Source organism: Octopus sinensis, linkage group LG25, assembly GCF_006345805.1.
Source record: "Octopus sinensis linkage group LG25, ASM634580v1, whole genome shotgun sequence".
NCBI lineage: Eukaryota > Metazoa > Mollusca > Cephalopoda > Octopoda > Octopodidae > Octopus > Octopus sinensis.
Window position 1 is genome coordinate 1,090,607 of NC_043021.1, and position 15,354 is coordinate 1,105,960.

General features: G+C 36.8%; 1 protein-coding gene across 3 annotated transcripts; it reads left to right on the plus strand.

Moving 5' to 3' along the window:
- Positions 1 to 363: 363 nt before the first annotated feature.
- Positions 364 to 15,181, plus strand: LOC115224250 (density-regulated protein homolog). 3 transcript variants are annotated; one of them, XM_029795054.2, is made up of 7 exons: positions 364 to 518; positions 5,696 to 5,790; positions 6,895 to 6,914; positions 7,720 to 7,810; positions 9,852 to 10,025; positions 11,347 to 11,483; positions 14,223 to 15,181. In XM_029795054.2, exons 2-7 carry the CDS (start codon positions 5,697 to 5,699, stop codon positions 14,265 to 14,267), a joined length of 561 nt encoding a protein of 186 aa, XP_029650914.1. In that variant the 5' UTR covers positions 364 to 518; position 5,696; the 3' UTR covers positions 14,268 to 15,181. The 3 variants fall into 3 exon arrangements, with proteins under 3 accessions (XP_029650914.1, XP_036369304.1, XP_036369303.1); XM_036513411.1 differs by lacking the exon at positions 364 to 518 and adding an exon at positions 1,933 to 1,956; XM_036513410.1 differs by lacking the exon at positions 364 to 518 and having other exon boundaries at positions 5,677 to 5,790.
- Positions 15,182 to 15,354: the final 173 nt, after the last annotated feature.

A 15,354-nucleotide genomic window follows, 5' to 3' on the forward strand; every position in this document is an offset into this window, starting at 1 on the left:
TGATGTATTTCAGAAGATTCAGTTTTTGTTTAGCCCTAGGTCAGTCCTGATCGTGTAAACCTGTGATCAAAACTGTTTCAGTTACGACCATCTCATATTTTCTTGTATTCCGGATCACTATTGTGTTCTTCCTTTATTTAAGACAATTGAGTGAGCTTTGAGGGTGATTTATCTTTTATTTACAGCAAGTCAAGCGACCTCATAAAGACTCCTTTGTCAGACACTACCATACTTGTATTTAAGAGGCAAAACTCTCCCCTTATCTTTCGACAGCCCATAAAACAGTGACCGACTGATTACAAGGTACCCTTCTCTGTGGCAGATTGGTGCTCTTTTCCATATTTGGTGAGAATTGAACTGAAGTAAGACTAGAGTGACCTCCCCTCTGAATGCGCACCGGTCTCGACAGATGGCAGGACAATCGAAACACGTGCTTCCGGTGTCAATTCTTGTAAATTACTAATTCTTTGTTCCGTCGTCTTTAATTAATTAATTAATTAATTACTCAGGTAAAACAGGTAAGACACCGTCACTCACCCTCTCTTATTCACCTCCTTCTCTCCAACGCTTTCATGTTGTCACTACGACTGGAATTCTTATTTCAACTCGATTAACCTGTTAGTATTTAATACGCAACCTTCACTAATTAACCATATTTAATTAATATACATTAATTATGCTTTATTATTGTTACGTTTTTGTTACTCTGTTATAATTAGAGGTGTTAATTGTTCTATGTAGATCACAGTTAGGTGCAAATTGCAGAGTTTAGTTTCCTCGCCGACAAAAAGTCGATCTTCCTCGAATGACAAGAACATTCTTCTGTCTTTCTTCTCCAAGATGAAATAAATTCTTCTGTTGAGTAATTCTGCCTCATTTCCCGATTCCCTTGCATTACTTTCAGCAGGTCTTTCATTTAATAGCATTTCTACTCTCTGTCCACTGCAGTTAATACTCTACTGGTATTACTCGAGTATATGACTCCAGCTGGCCGGCAACATATCCTACAAAGGCGAATTAGAAAGCCCAACCCGCATGGTAAACAAGAGATAAAAAGTGGATTTCGTTCTGTAAATACATAACTGAGCGTAACTTGTATTTGCCCTGACTATAGTAGTTAGTATATGAAACTTTTGACCAGAGTTGCCAGTGTATGATACTGAGAATCATAAAAGAACTAAATGTTTGGTGATCTGTTTTAAACCCACGCAATATAAATACTACCCAGTGGTCGTTCTCTGACTGTAATTCTTCATAAATACATAACAAGTTGCTCTTTTTTTTATTAAAAAAAAAAGCACAACTTTGTAGTTAAAAACTAACTTTAATTGCGTATTTAAATTTTGGTTTCAAGTCCCATTTCCCCATATTTTCGGTAGGTCTATATTGTTCTAGAACTCCATCTACTTATCTCTGCTATTCTGTGAAGTTCCAGTTTTCTCAAAAGTATTTCTATTAAAATTTCTACTCTTCACATTTTTTAATATTCTTATAATATTGTAATCCGAGAGATTAAAATTACGATCAAAAATTACTGCTTCTTCTAATTAGTCCTACAGTCGAAACAACCGTTTAATTTATCAGTGAATTAAACATTTGATCTTAAATAAAACACATTAGTTACTGTAACAAAGGTAGAATGGCTACTTTTTGATTGCCTCAGTTGACGATATGGTACACACGAATTGAGTGTCTAACTTAAGAAGAAACCTCCGGTAACTGTAATGTTTAATTAAGTTAATTTCTCTAATTTACTGGGTTGTTGGACTTGATGTAAAGAAGATTCAATGGAAAATGCTGGAAGAATTTTCTGTTCTTTCTTCAGGTTCAGAGAAGATTTGAACTCAGCACTTCAAGCTAGCAAAAATACTCAGTTACCATAGAGTTCCTTCCTCACTCTCAAGGGAAAACTCTGTTTTTGCATGCTCCATTTTACAGCTAAGTGGACTGTCGACGGTAAGAAATTGTCTCCCCTTCGTTCATTCAATCCCCCTCATTTACCGTATGTTGGAGAAAGTGAAGGTGTGTTGCATCACCATTCAGTCTCTTTTACCAAAAAAACAGCTTTCTTTTAAATATATATTATTGAAGTGGTGAATTAGGTAAAGACCTTCACTATCATACTAATTCTTGACAGGAACCAACTGTATTGATTAAGTCATCTGCCACTAAATCTATATGTAGTCCTCTAAATTTGCAGAACTATCTCACCCAAGGGAAATTTAATCTAAAGAAACAACTTGGCAGAATCATTCAATGAAAGCCACCATTCTCATGTCTAATTTATAGTTTGGTTGGAAAACATTTTGATTTTCCTTTTGCTCTTGTTTATAATCTTGCCAAAGTTTTTTAATTTGTGTTTCAGCAATGTTTAATGTCTTTGCATGTATTCTTTAATTAACCTGTTCTCCCCATCTGAAAGATTGTAACTATTGTTGGTATGAAAGAGATTGGTAAAAGTGATTAATTTGGAATCTGTTTTCCATTGTGGGCACGGTTTGGATAGTTTGATAGAATCTGACAATCCTCAATGTCTGTTGTGGCATGGTTTCATGGCTGGGTGCACTTTCTTAATGCCAACCACTTTACAAAGTGTACTGTTTGATTTTCCTTCATGCCACTGGCACTCGGGTAGTTTCCAAGTAAGTTGCAAGACAGGAAAAGAAAAGGAAAAGCCCCCTTGACTAAGTGGGGGGATTATTTGAGAGGGGGAGGTGACTTGATGCCTGGTGTTGAGAAGCTAAAGTGTGATAGAGGGACAAGCATAGGTGTCTTGCTAGAGAGGAGGTGCATGGCTATCCTACATTATATAAGGGTGGGGGAATAATTGGGAAGAAGATAGAGATGGTGGTGATGAGGTGCCAGAGTGAACTCAAGGTACAAGGAGGCAAGCATAAGAACAGATATGGGTAGTGAGTAAAGGAAGAAGGAAGAAAAGATGGTTGGAGACAGGGTTAGAGGTGAATGTAGTAAGGATCAAGGACACAGGTAAAGTTGATAGGAAATATGGAGAGTGATTAAGGTGATAGAAAGGTTGCTCAGGAAGGAGTATAGACTAGAAGGTAGGGGGTAGAATGATGTGTAAGGAGTGATGGGCAAGGAAATGGAGACATACGAGGTGATATCAGAAAGATCCCAGACTAGTTATGGTTAATAAAAAGTAATTTATTTACCTAAATTTGAAATTAATTTCCTTCAAAATAGTCACCTTGCATAGCACTACACTGGTCTCAGCATGGCTGCCACTTTTGAAATCTGGCCTGGAAGTTGTTTTCTGTAAGCAAGTCGAGGACCTTCACTCCAAATCTGAACAACAGTGTTAAAATGGTGACCTTTCATCTGCCTTTTTCATCTTGGGGCAGAGATGGAAGTCTGCAGGTGCTAAATCTGGTGAATAGGGTGGGTGTGAAAGTGATGCCATGTTATTAGGTGGGAAACTCATGAGTGAAGAGAACTCGGTGGTGTTGCCTGTTCAATTCAGAGGTTCAGATTGCTGGCACGGACCCATATGATAGATGAACAAATATCAGGAATGTCGTTGATTGTCCTCCAACGATTCTCAAACTGATGAATTTTCCTCACATTTCTAGGGTTGATGCTTGTGGCAGGTCTTCCAGGGATGTTCTTCCACTTTTGAAGCACCTGTGCCATTTGAAACTGCATATGACCCATTGCCTCATTGCTGTAAGCTTGCTAAAGCATGCTCAATGTCTCTGCAGCAGACTTCTCATGTTTAATACAAAATTTCATTTCGCTGTTTTCTTCCAAATTTCTGTCCATGACAAAAATTGCAGACTACAGTAGAGGACCTCTCTTTTACTTGGATGGATGGATCCTTTGGCACATAACAAAATTGCCAACCATCTTGGTTCTTCGTCATCTTCACTGTGAGGCTCAGCATCTTGGGATTAGCCTTCATTACTATGTGCCATGTTTTTCTGAGTCTCCATCTTCAACAGATTTTATCCACATTTAGCACTTGGTACTTGATGCAGCTGCCCTCCCCCATACACATCACATTACCATTCCAGTGTAGTCTTCTCTCTTGCAATGGCTCTTCGTTGCAGTTCTTCTCTCTTGCAATGGCTCTTCGTTGCAGTTCTTCTCTCAATCTATTTGCACATTGACATTGTACGTCCAATGGAGAATTACTAACTTCATTCTTCCCTTTTGCATGTTCCCTGCAGCCAGAGCACAGATCTTACTACCACATGACATTACTGTTTGTATATGAGCATCACACAATCTGCCTTGATAGAGAGAAACCATTTGTTGCCAACAGAGGCACCCCGAAATTAGAAAAATCAAAAATCTGCAACAATCTTGGTCCCATGGGTGACTGTGGTGATTGTGGTGAAAGCAGAGACAGTGTTGATGATGACAATGGTCGAGACAAGTATGGGGGGTGGGGAGGATAAAACAGTTTCGGTGGTTATAATGGTGACAGGAACGGTGTGATGTGTGATGCTGAGGTGCTGGTGGTAATAGTGGTGTTGATGATAGTGTTAGTCATGTGATGGTGGTATTTCAGTGGTTATACTGGTTGTGGTGGTGAAAGTGACTGTCAAGGTAACCGTCATGATAACATTGATGGCGGTGTATGTGGTTGAAGTGGAAGCAGTGACAATGTTGCTGATGATGGTGGTGGTTGTGGTGGGGGTGATAGTGGTATGATAGTTGTGGTGGTCATTGTCATAGTGCTGCTCCTTCTGGTTTGACGGAGGTCTGTGCTCTCCGAGTGCTTTCTGGTTATTTCTGTTTCTTTGTCAAAGCTCTTTTGTCACACATCCTGTCATCCCTTCAGTGACTCTCTATCCTGCATTTCCTCTTGTTCAGCTTAGTCCATTCTGTCTTCCTCTGTTATGTATCCTTATGTGCATGTGTTTGTATCTGTGTGTGTGCCCGGCTGTGTTTAGTATGTATGTTTTGTATGCATGTGTATGAGTTTGCTTACAATCCATGTCTTTTAGTTATTTATTGTTTTTTCCTTTCTCATTTCGTCTTTAGTATGTGTATATATGTCTTGTGTGTATAAATATAGATCTATGTATTCTACTGTTTGTATCTGTGTCATTTCTTTTCTTTCATTCTGTCTTTAGTTGTCAGGTCATGTAATGTGGTGGAGTGAGGGATATTCCATTCATGTTTTATGTTGAGGCTCAGTCTATTACTATGTGTGTGGCCTCTGTAGTCTGTTGTATATGTTAATAACATCTATGTTATCTATCTAGCCTCCATGTTCTAAATAAGCATGTTGGTAGAGAACAGACAAGATTTTCTCCTTGAGCTCCCACCAGTCTTCACCTGTCTGTTCACTTAATACTACATGCTGTCTCCCCACTGTATGTCATTAACCTGTTTCTGCAGCACACAGTATACTTGTAGACTATAGTCTTAATCTTACAGTTTGCCTGTGGGTTCATCCTACACACTATACAGTTGCTATTCATACATGGGTCCTTTCAAATGAATATGTTCTACAGATCAGGGATTTTATGAGGTTTTATTATAGAGTCAAGACTATTGAAAAGGTTGCAACACGCAACGAAAATTTTAGAAAATAAAAATAAGAAATAAGTGGAAATTTTACTGGTGAGTGTGTTAAATAATAAGGCACTAAAAGAGAATGACTCTCCCCAGACACAACAGATTATAAAGAATGTTTTAATGAAAACTTTTCAAAATTTCTTTTCAGAATGACAACAGCAATTATGGACAATTCTAAATTTTTTGTCTATGATGGCCCACGTAAAGATGTCAACTACCCCATTGAGGTTTTATATTGTGGAGGTAAACTTATTACAATTGTTTTTGCATTAAATTAGTGATTCTTTGTAGAGATTTTCTCCCAGGGAGCTAAGTCTAAGATCAAATGACTCCCCATAGAGTTTATCTCTCAGGGAGCCATCAATCCTGGGATCTTGTTTCAATTTCTGATTGCACTGAATTCCTTTTACTTGTGATTCTTGTTTGTTTTAGCCATCATGGTTAAGGCCAAGCTGGAGTGCATCTTGACTTGGGAAATAGATGAATGTCAAACAGTCTCACTTTAAGTAGGAATCTACTGTTTCTGTAGAAGAAATCCTAATTTTACTTGCATTTTGTAATCTTCCTGAACACATTGAGTGGCGTTTGCTAAATATAACAGTGGTCAGTGGTTCACTTAACAATTTATCCAAATGTGAATTTTCTATCCATCTTACTAATATTAAGTTATCTCTTAACTAATTGATGTGCGTATTTATATTTACACACACACACACACACACACACACATGTAGCTCCCACCTATTGTATTGATTACATTACCCTGGATGAATAGAGACAACATTGAACAGTGAGGATCCCTCTTTTGTTGGGTACAGGGCAATATTATTAGAATGTATGTCACAGAAGAATGATTGGTTAATGAACTGCAACGGTCAAGGAGACCTAGTCTTCTTGTTGGCAGCTTTCCTCATACTGATGCCAAGATAAAATACTCTCAGTACATTGTGTAAAGTGGTTGATGTTTGGGAGAGCCCTACCTACCAACCCAATCAAGAACTCTGCTCAATCTTAGTCAACTTTACCATCCTGCCAAATTTGAGACCTTCCAAAATTAATATTAAAAAAGGGACAAATAACCTATATAAACAATGACCCAAACAATATACAAATATCTTCATTAAAACCACCCTAGTTATGTTGCTATGGGAACACCTATTACACCGAGTGTTAGGAAATCTTTTATAATGCACTTTCTTACAACTAGAACAACAATACTGTTTTAGTTTTCCTTTTATTAATCAAGATTAATTAAGTAAATTGTGACTCATTATATTTTATGCCTGATATAAAATGTTAAAATAATTTCTACTTCATCTGTGAATATTTTATTTTTCTTCTCTGCAGAATGTACGATGCCGGTGGAGGTAAGTCAGATTTATGCCTTGTATTGTTCATGGTTTCTGAAGTATTGTAATTCATCATCATCGTTGAACATTTGTTTTCCATGCTGGCATAGGCTGGATGGTTTGACTGGAGGAACTGATAAGGCTAGGGGCCTGCCTCACACTCCATATTCAGATCTGGCTTGGTTTCTATGGCCAGATGCCCTTCCTAATGCCAACCATTCCAAAGAGTGTACTGGGTTCTTTTAACCTGGCACCAACACGAGTGCTTTGTATGTCGAACCAGTACTAGTACTGTTGTCGCGAACTTGTCTTAATGAGTACATTAAGATACCAGATATCTCACTCCTCTGTCTTTGTAAGACTCAATGTCTTGAGATCTGCCTTCAGTACTTCTTGGGTGTCCCTCTTCCACAAATTCCATCCACTTTAAGTGATCAGAACTTCTGCACGCAACTGATTACAATCCATATGCAGTCTGACTTTATCTGGAATGAAATGCGATTGCTTTCCTTTACACTTGATGTGTGTCTAGATCAGTTCCCTGGAGTTTTCCTTCAACATCTTGCTATTCCCACTTAGATTCACTTGTTATACTCTCCTAAAACTGCAGAATATAATTGTAGACTGGTAGTTTATAGACACTCGAGGAATAAAAGGCAAATTTGACCTCTATGGGATTTGAACTCGGAATGTGAAGTGCTAGAAGAAATACTGCTGTATCTGTTTTGTCCATTACTCTGTTTTCTCAATTGATGGCCCCACCTGTTGAATGTGAGTTTTTAGTTGCTTAAAATTCTAATAATTTTGGTTTGGTTTCTTGCAGTATTGTGAATACTATCCAAATTATGAAAGATGTAAAATTTGGCTTGAAAAAAACATGCCTGATCAATTCAAAAAACTCATGGCTGGCAAAGGTGAGTTTTCCTGTGAAGGATTATCTTTATTTCATTGTTTTCATTGAAAGTTTGTTAAATCTTCATTTTGATTCAGGATTATGTTTGAATTCATAATTGTTTAGTTAGAAATTCTGTGATTTCCTAAAAGAAGTTCAGCTGTTTGGAAGCAAATTTCTGACTTTGACAATGTCACAACTTCAACAAACTCTGACAAACTGATCTGCAGGTGAAGTTTGGTTTGTACTTTTACTGCACCTCATCATCATCATCGTAAAACGTCCGTTCTCCATGCTAGCATGGGTTGGACGGTTCGACCGGGGTTCTGGGAAGCCAGAAGGCTGCACCAGGCTCCAGTCTAATCTGGCAATGTTTCTACAGCTGGATGCCCTTCCTAACGCCAACCACTCCGTGAGTGTAGTGGGTGCTTTTTACGTGCCACCTGCACAGGTGCCAGGCGAGGCTGGCAACAGCCACGGTCAGATTGGTGTATTTTATGTGCCACCGGCACGGAAGCCAGTCGAGGCGGTGCTGGCATCGGCCACGAGTCGGATAGTGCTTTTTACGTACCACCAGACCAGGGATCCTGGCTGGTTCAATTCGATTTCGATTTTGATTTCGCTTGCCCCAACATGTCTTCACAAGCAACTGTCAGGTGAAAATGAATTTTGATTATTAAAAATTCTTTGAAGTTCTGCTACTGTTAAATTTCCCAAACAACAGCAATCTCAGGGATTTGAGATAATGATAGGAATTCTTTTGTTGTTTAGGAAGTTTTTTTTTAAGAACCATTATTACCTACTAAAAAGGGCTACAGTAAATAAGTTATGTAGTATCATGAATACCACTTAATTAGATAACTTTATGTAAATAGAAAAAAAATTGAGAAGTATAATTGGAAACCTGGTATAATGAATAGCTCTTAATTATTGGCACCAGTAAAGAATTTGGACAAACAAAAATAAGTTTAGAAAATAAAATCTAAATTTTAATAATGATTATTAGATAATACATATTAATTATGCTAATTAATGAAATAAAGAAAACTAATATTTTAAAGAAGAAAGAATTTTTCATATGAAAGAAAAATATTTTTTTAATAAGAAACATTAAAAAAGGTATTTTGAATTTCTTTTGAAAGATCTCTGGCATTTAATGGAATTTATTAAGTATTTCTAAATGTTGTTTTGTTTCACATATTTTTGTTATGTAAGAAAACATATTTGTTGCTGAGAGAAGCCTGGATTCTTTTGAAAACAAGAAATAATCATTTCCAAACACGATTGATCTTTAGACAAAGTCAACCATTTCAATTTCTGTCTTTTTGATGGCTGCATCTATTTCACTCTTATGAATGGAGGAGAGAGAAACTTGTATTTCATAGCAATAATGCCACATGTTTCACATGTGGCCTCATGCCACGATGAGTTATAACAAATAACTTCTTGTATTACTGAATGTTTCACATATGATTTCATGATTTTCACTTGACAAATGCTTCTGCAAACGTAAATAGTATTTTGTCAGCAGTTTTCTTTCCTGTATCACAATTTTCAAAAGTGTTGTTGGTTTGGGCTTTTGTTATTGTAAATGTCATTATTTCAGCATTTTGATATCTTATTTTACCGTAGCCTGCTCCCAAAGATTTACCAGTTTAAGAAATCCTTTAATAATCACTCTTGAATAATCCTAGATTAACCTGAGGTATCTACTAATCTAGACATTTCTGCTCTAATCCAATGTCGTTACTATGTTACCTTTATGAAATCTTTGTGTTTTAAGCTGGATCATCTTTACTTAAACATGTTTTTTTTTCTATACAACTGTGACAAAGTCTTGGCATGACTTCATAACTATTTCATCTTGGTGGCATGGTTCCTATGCACATTGGAGTTATTAGGCTAGGGGTAGTTAAAGGTGAAATGGCTGGATTTGGGTTTGTAAAAGGTGCTATATTCACTTGTGAAATTTTGCCTTGTATATTAACCACTCTTTCATCTGTTTTTACAATTATTCTCATTATTATTGTAATACTTTAATTCTTGCTATATTTATTGTTCAGGAGATGAAAATTTAGGTTCAGAAGAAACTGAAGAGAAGAAGAAGCGACAGACTCGGGGTGGTAGGGGTGTGATAAAAGCTAAAAAGAAAACTGAACCGCAAGGTCTGAAGCTGTCCACAGCCACAAGAGGCAAGAAGAAACGAGTCACAATTGTTGCTGGACTTGCTACTTACGGTATGTACTGTGTTTAAGTTGATTAGGCTCATTGTAGAGATGCTACCATGTGGAGAAGGGTTTAGCTTGAAGACTGGGTAAGCAACAACTCTGATTAAAAAGTTCTTGTCTTTTTGTGAAGATAACAGTTGTGTTAAAAGGGTTGGTTTGATGTTTTGTAGGAAAGCTTTTAATAAAGTATTATGATTGAAGTGGTTGAAGACAGTTCCAGCCTTCATAGATTAATTCAGTTGGTTGATTGACATACTAGAATTAGCAACCAAATATCAATCCACTGTCTTTAAGGGAGCACCATATGCAATAAGTAAAAAGACCAGCATGATGCAAAGGGTCATTGTTGGAGAGAATTTATCAAACACATGTGACAATGCTGGCTTTTTTTCTTTTCTGAAATTTTATGAGAAAATAATTGATATATTTCAGTTTCTCTTTGGAATTTAAGTATTTTATACAGAAACTGAATGTAATATTTTGCTTTTTTTTATCCCCCAAATTGGGGTACTATGATAATAAAGATGGGACTGCGATAAACAACAGAGCAGATACAGAAAATATGAGATTTAAATTTAAATATATTAGCAAAAACATTCACTTTACACATTCACAACTGATTATTTCAGAGCTCTTTGGCCACTTCATTCGTACTGACTAATCCAGATTAAAAAAGAGAATCCAAAAACACAGGTGGTTTGTGTTGGTAAGACTTATATTGTTTAGAAAAACCAACAGAAAGAAAACAGTGAATTTGCCAGGGGAAGTCTCTCAAATGTATTCCATTCCTCACAGTAATTTCACTGTACTCTGTCACTCTCACTAGCATAGTTCACGTGGCTGTAAATGGGTACCACAAAGAAGTATAACTTATAAACACTGTATGTGATTAAATGGCAGTGCTGAGTACAAATCCTGCCATTGATATATAATTAATATAGTTAACCAAACAATTATGAATACATCTAACGATCAATTACTAACTGGATAAAACAATCACTAATTGTTTTATTTGCATAAGAGATTGAAAATGAGAAATATCAGCTCATCTTTGTGAGGAATATGCTGGTACTTTCTTTTGATGAGACCAAAAGTATATTGTTGTTTCTCGGTATATTTTAGCATCGCTTTGTCTCCACATGGCAACTATAGTTCCTCATGTGGATCCACTGATTGCATGGCAGTTACAGCTCTCAATTAGAAACTCCCATCTCTTCATTCTAGGGACAATCACTGGTTCCAGATAGTTGGTTGATGCCATGCTGCTTCAAAAAACCCCAATGTTTTTGATATAGACAACTGTATTTTTTTTTTCCGATTATATCCACAGACATTGATCTGAAAGAAGCCAGTAAATACTTTGCCACCAAGTTTTCTTGTGGTTCATCAGTGACTGCCGACGAGATTGTTATCCAGGGAGATGTAAAAGATGAATTGTTTGATATCATCCCAGAAAAGTGGCCTCAGGTGAGTGACTTTGTCTGTCTGGGTGGAATTATAAACATCGTGAGATGCTTGTTTTATGGGATGATCCTTCAACATCTGTCTTATCTAGCGACAGAGTAAACCCTTTATCTTAGTGAATATCAGTGGTTTTTCCTTTCTGCATGGTTAATGTCTTTTTACTCTTTCTATCACCAACCACTTTACAATGAAGGGTCTTTGGCTCTTCATCATCAGTGTATCACAGGTTGAGCAGGTGACCTCAGCCAGTTGTCATTTCCTCTGCCACTATTTTAATATTTGCTTTGTCTTCCTCGCACCAGTGTCTATGGTTTCCCAAGCCCTCTGTGTTGCCAGTCCTTCTGAACCTATAAATCTTCCTGAGTGGCAATATTCTGTGGTCAGTCTTCACCACTTCATCCTTTGTCTTCGTATGTTTCCTTTTCCAACGAATTCTCTCCTCTTTGAGCAGCTTGCACTTAATATATATATTCATTGTTTTAACATCCACTTTTCCATGCTTGCATGGGTTGGATGGAATTTGCTGAGACAAATTTTCTATGGATAAATGCCCTTATTTGTTTCCAAGCAATGTAATATTTCCTTCATTACCAGACATGTTTTCAGGGAAGATTGGAAACAAGATGGCTTGTGTGAAGGTGACACTCCTTGAAAACTATTGTACAATGTCAGAACAGACAGACACACACACACACATATATACATACGCACAATATACAACAGGCTTCTTTTAGTTTCCATCTATCAAGTCCACTCACAAGGTTTTGGTTATCCTGGGGCAAAAGTAGAAGACAATTGCCTATAGTGCCTTGCAGTGAGACTGAATCTGAAAGCACATGGAAAGCAAACTTGTGTGTGTCTTAACTATAGAAGAGGGAAATTTGAAGATACAGAACAAAGTGCTGATGACTGGCCTCATGAAGGAGGAGTGATGATGCACAGGGCTGGAGGATGTTGGCGGCTGAGATGTCTAATATCTACATTTTATCTCTCTCCTCTTCTATTTCCTTGAAGTTTCCCACTGTTGTCTTTTCTTCTATTTATTGTGTCTGGAATGGTATTTGATCTTTGTGTAGTCAATCCCTCCATCCACCATCACCTTTCTTCCATTGTGACATTTTGTGTTACAAAGAGTCACTTTGACCCCTACCACTCTCATCCCTTCTCTGTATCTAACCATTACTCACACTGTCACTCATCTTTATTACTACCTCAGCACTGTTTCTCTTCCAATCCCTGCTTCTCTTCGATTAATCCCCTCACCCCTCCCTCCTCTTATCACACCCTGATCCTCTTTTCTTGTCACCATTGCCATCATGCTTGTCTTAGAACCGATGGAGACAGGTCTCTCTCTAGTCTCAGCAGAGGACAAGATATTTTATGTTATGACACAACTCCCTGTACGCTGTGTAACAAGGCAGATGGTGTGAAGGGCACCAAACAGTAGAGATGAAGCCAGAAATGGAAAGCCTCAATTCCGACATAGTCTTCGACTTGTTTAGGAGGACAGTAACTCTGAATTAGAACTGACTGGGATTGTGATGACCCTCCCCACCTATACCAGCATAGAAAGTGGACATAAAATGATGGTAATGATATATATATATATATATATATCTCATGATGCCATGATAGATCGTTAGCCACTACACACATTTTTTTCTCTCCTTGTTTTTTTCTGTGTCCCTTTCTGTAGAAGAGCGTAGGCTCGAAACGGAAAAGACTTTTTCTATTCCTGAGCGTTATACTAATACAACTGTTTGTTTTGTACACCACCTGTCTTTGTCTTTTTTGTAACTCTCTCTCTCTCTCTCTCTCTCTATATATATATATATATATATATATATATATATATATATATATATATATATATAAAAGAAATATTTAAAAAGAATTGGATTTACCTGATTAGAGCAATTAAAATTATAAGTCAATCAACTGTAACGTAGGAGTGGAAACTGGTTGTCATAAGATTTGAACTTGTGTCTTTATGTCTCACAGTGTTGTATTTAACTTTAACAATAATGCAAATGTTCACTGTTGATGTAAAAGTGTCTCTTTAGAATGATCAATCAATATTCACCAACTGATCTTTCATGAACAACAAACGCCATATTCTGTTGCAGTCTACCATTGCCTATTCTTATTATAGATTCTATTTTTAGCACCATTTATCCCAAATATTGTTCATAATGTGATTAAGGCACTTGTTGTCCTTAATATTTGTGTTTGGAGATTTAGATAACAAGCCGAGCCATGGTCTGTCTTGTCAATTATTTGGTTTTAAGGGTCACCATCAAAGACCCCATCTTTGGCAGGAATGGATACCACCATAATGATTGTATCTGGTAAAGCCTGTTTCTTCTTATTGTTGCATTATATCAGTTACATCTGTGGCCTACACTCACAAAAGATTTTATTCCAACAATTTAATTACATAGTTTCACTACATTTCTACTGTGGACTAATGAAAGTGGGGTTTTTTTGACCCCTGAGGGTGCTGTATTGGTGTTTAATAGGCTGACATTAAGAATCGGCCAACTGTGACTCACAATTTAAATTAAATCAGTCCAAAAGAATAGGTTTAAGCAACAGATTTAAAGAGTTTTGTATGGGAAGTTGATGAGGTTGAATGAATGAGCAGATCTCGTGTTGTTTTAGCCCTGTTTGAGGAGATATCATCAGAATCATGTATGCTATGCTTTTTTCTTATATTTTGTTTATTATTATTTCTTCTGTTAGATTGATGAAGACAATATTGATGATCTTGGAGAACAGAAGAAGTGACATATGTTTCAAGATCCATCCATGCCACTGCCACAAGGTATCACTTGCTGAACTTTGAGCTGCCCTCTTTCTCTCTCTCTCCACCTGGCAGCATTTGCCATTTTGTTGCCAAAATGTGATTCTTCTTGCATTATCACAGATTTCAAATTGAAAAAAATACTATTATCACATGCAAGAAAAAATATAAATATATATATTTATCAATATATATATATATAAAGAAACGTCCAAACTGAGTTTGATTTATTGTTATTAGTGAGAAGTGGGGGGGGGGCAGGGGACTGAACAGAATTCTTGGAGCAGCTGACAAAATGCTTTGCAGTATTTCTTCTGGCTCTTTGTGTTCCAAGTTCAAATTCTGCTGAGGTCAATTTTACCTTTCTTCCTTTTGGGGTTGATGAAATAAAGTACCTATGAAGTACTTCGTTTTATACAATTGACCATTCTTTCCTTCAAAACATGTTGTGTCTTTATTATTGAAGAGAAGATAAAATGGAGTGAAGAATGCTGTGTCTCTGAAATTGAATTCTTTTCTTTGATGTTCCTATTCTTCACTTTGCTGTTTATCCTTCTTAAAGTAGTGAACAACAGCAGAATACTGGGGTCAATATAATTATGACTTTGTGCAAATGCTAGAAACTATTTTACATTCTGAGATTCTGTTGGGTTTATATAAAGATAAGTACCAGTAATATACTGGTGTTGATTTCACTCTTGTGATCTTGTATTGATGCAAAAAGGTATTTTTAATTCGTTTTCTGTCCCTCCATATAACAACTCAGTTAAACAACATTCTGTTTGTGTTGGAATATACTTCATGAAATGGGGGACCCCCCCTAATTATAAATGGTGCTTACCAATACTTGAAATGCTTCGTAATCAGCATGGATGTTGCGGGTTCAATTAGTCCTCGTGTCACATCACTCTTCATAAATTTACCTCTACCTTTCAGTTCCTATAACTGTCTCATTTGTGGTGGCTGATCTAATCGGAGGAACTAATAATGTTACACATTAGATACTGGATATAAGACATATGTATAGCTATATCAATATATTTTGGTTATCACACTGTGATATTGCTAAGT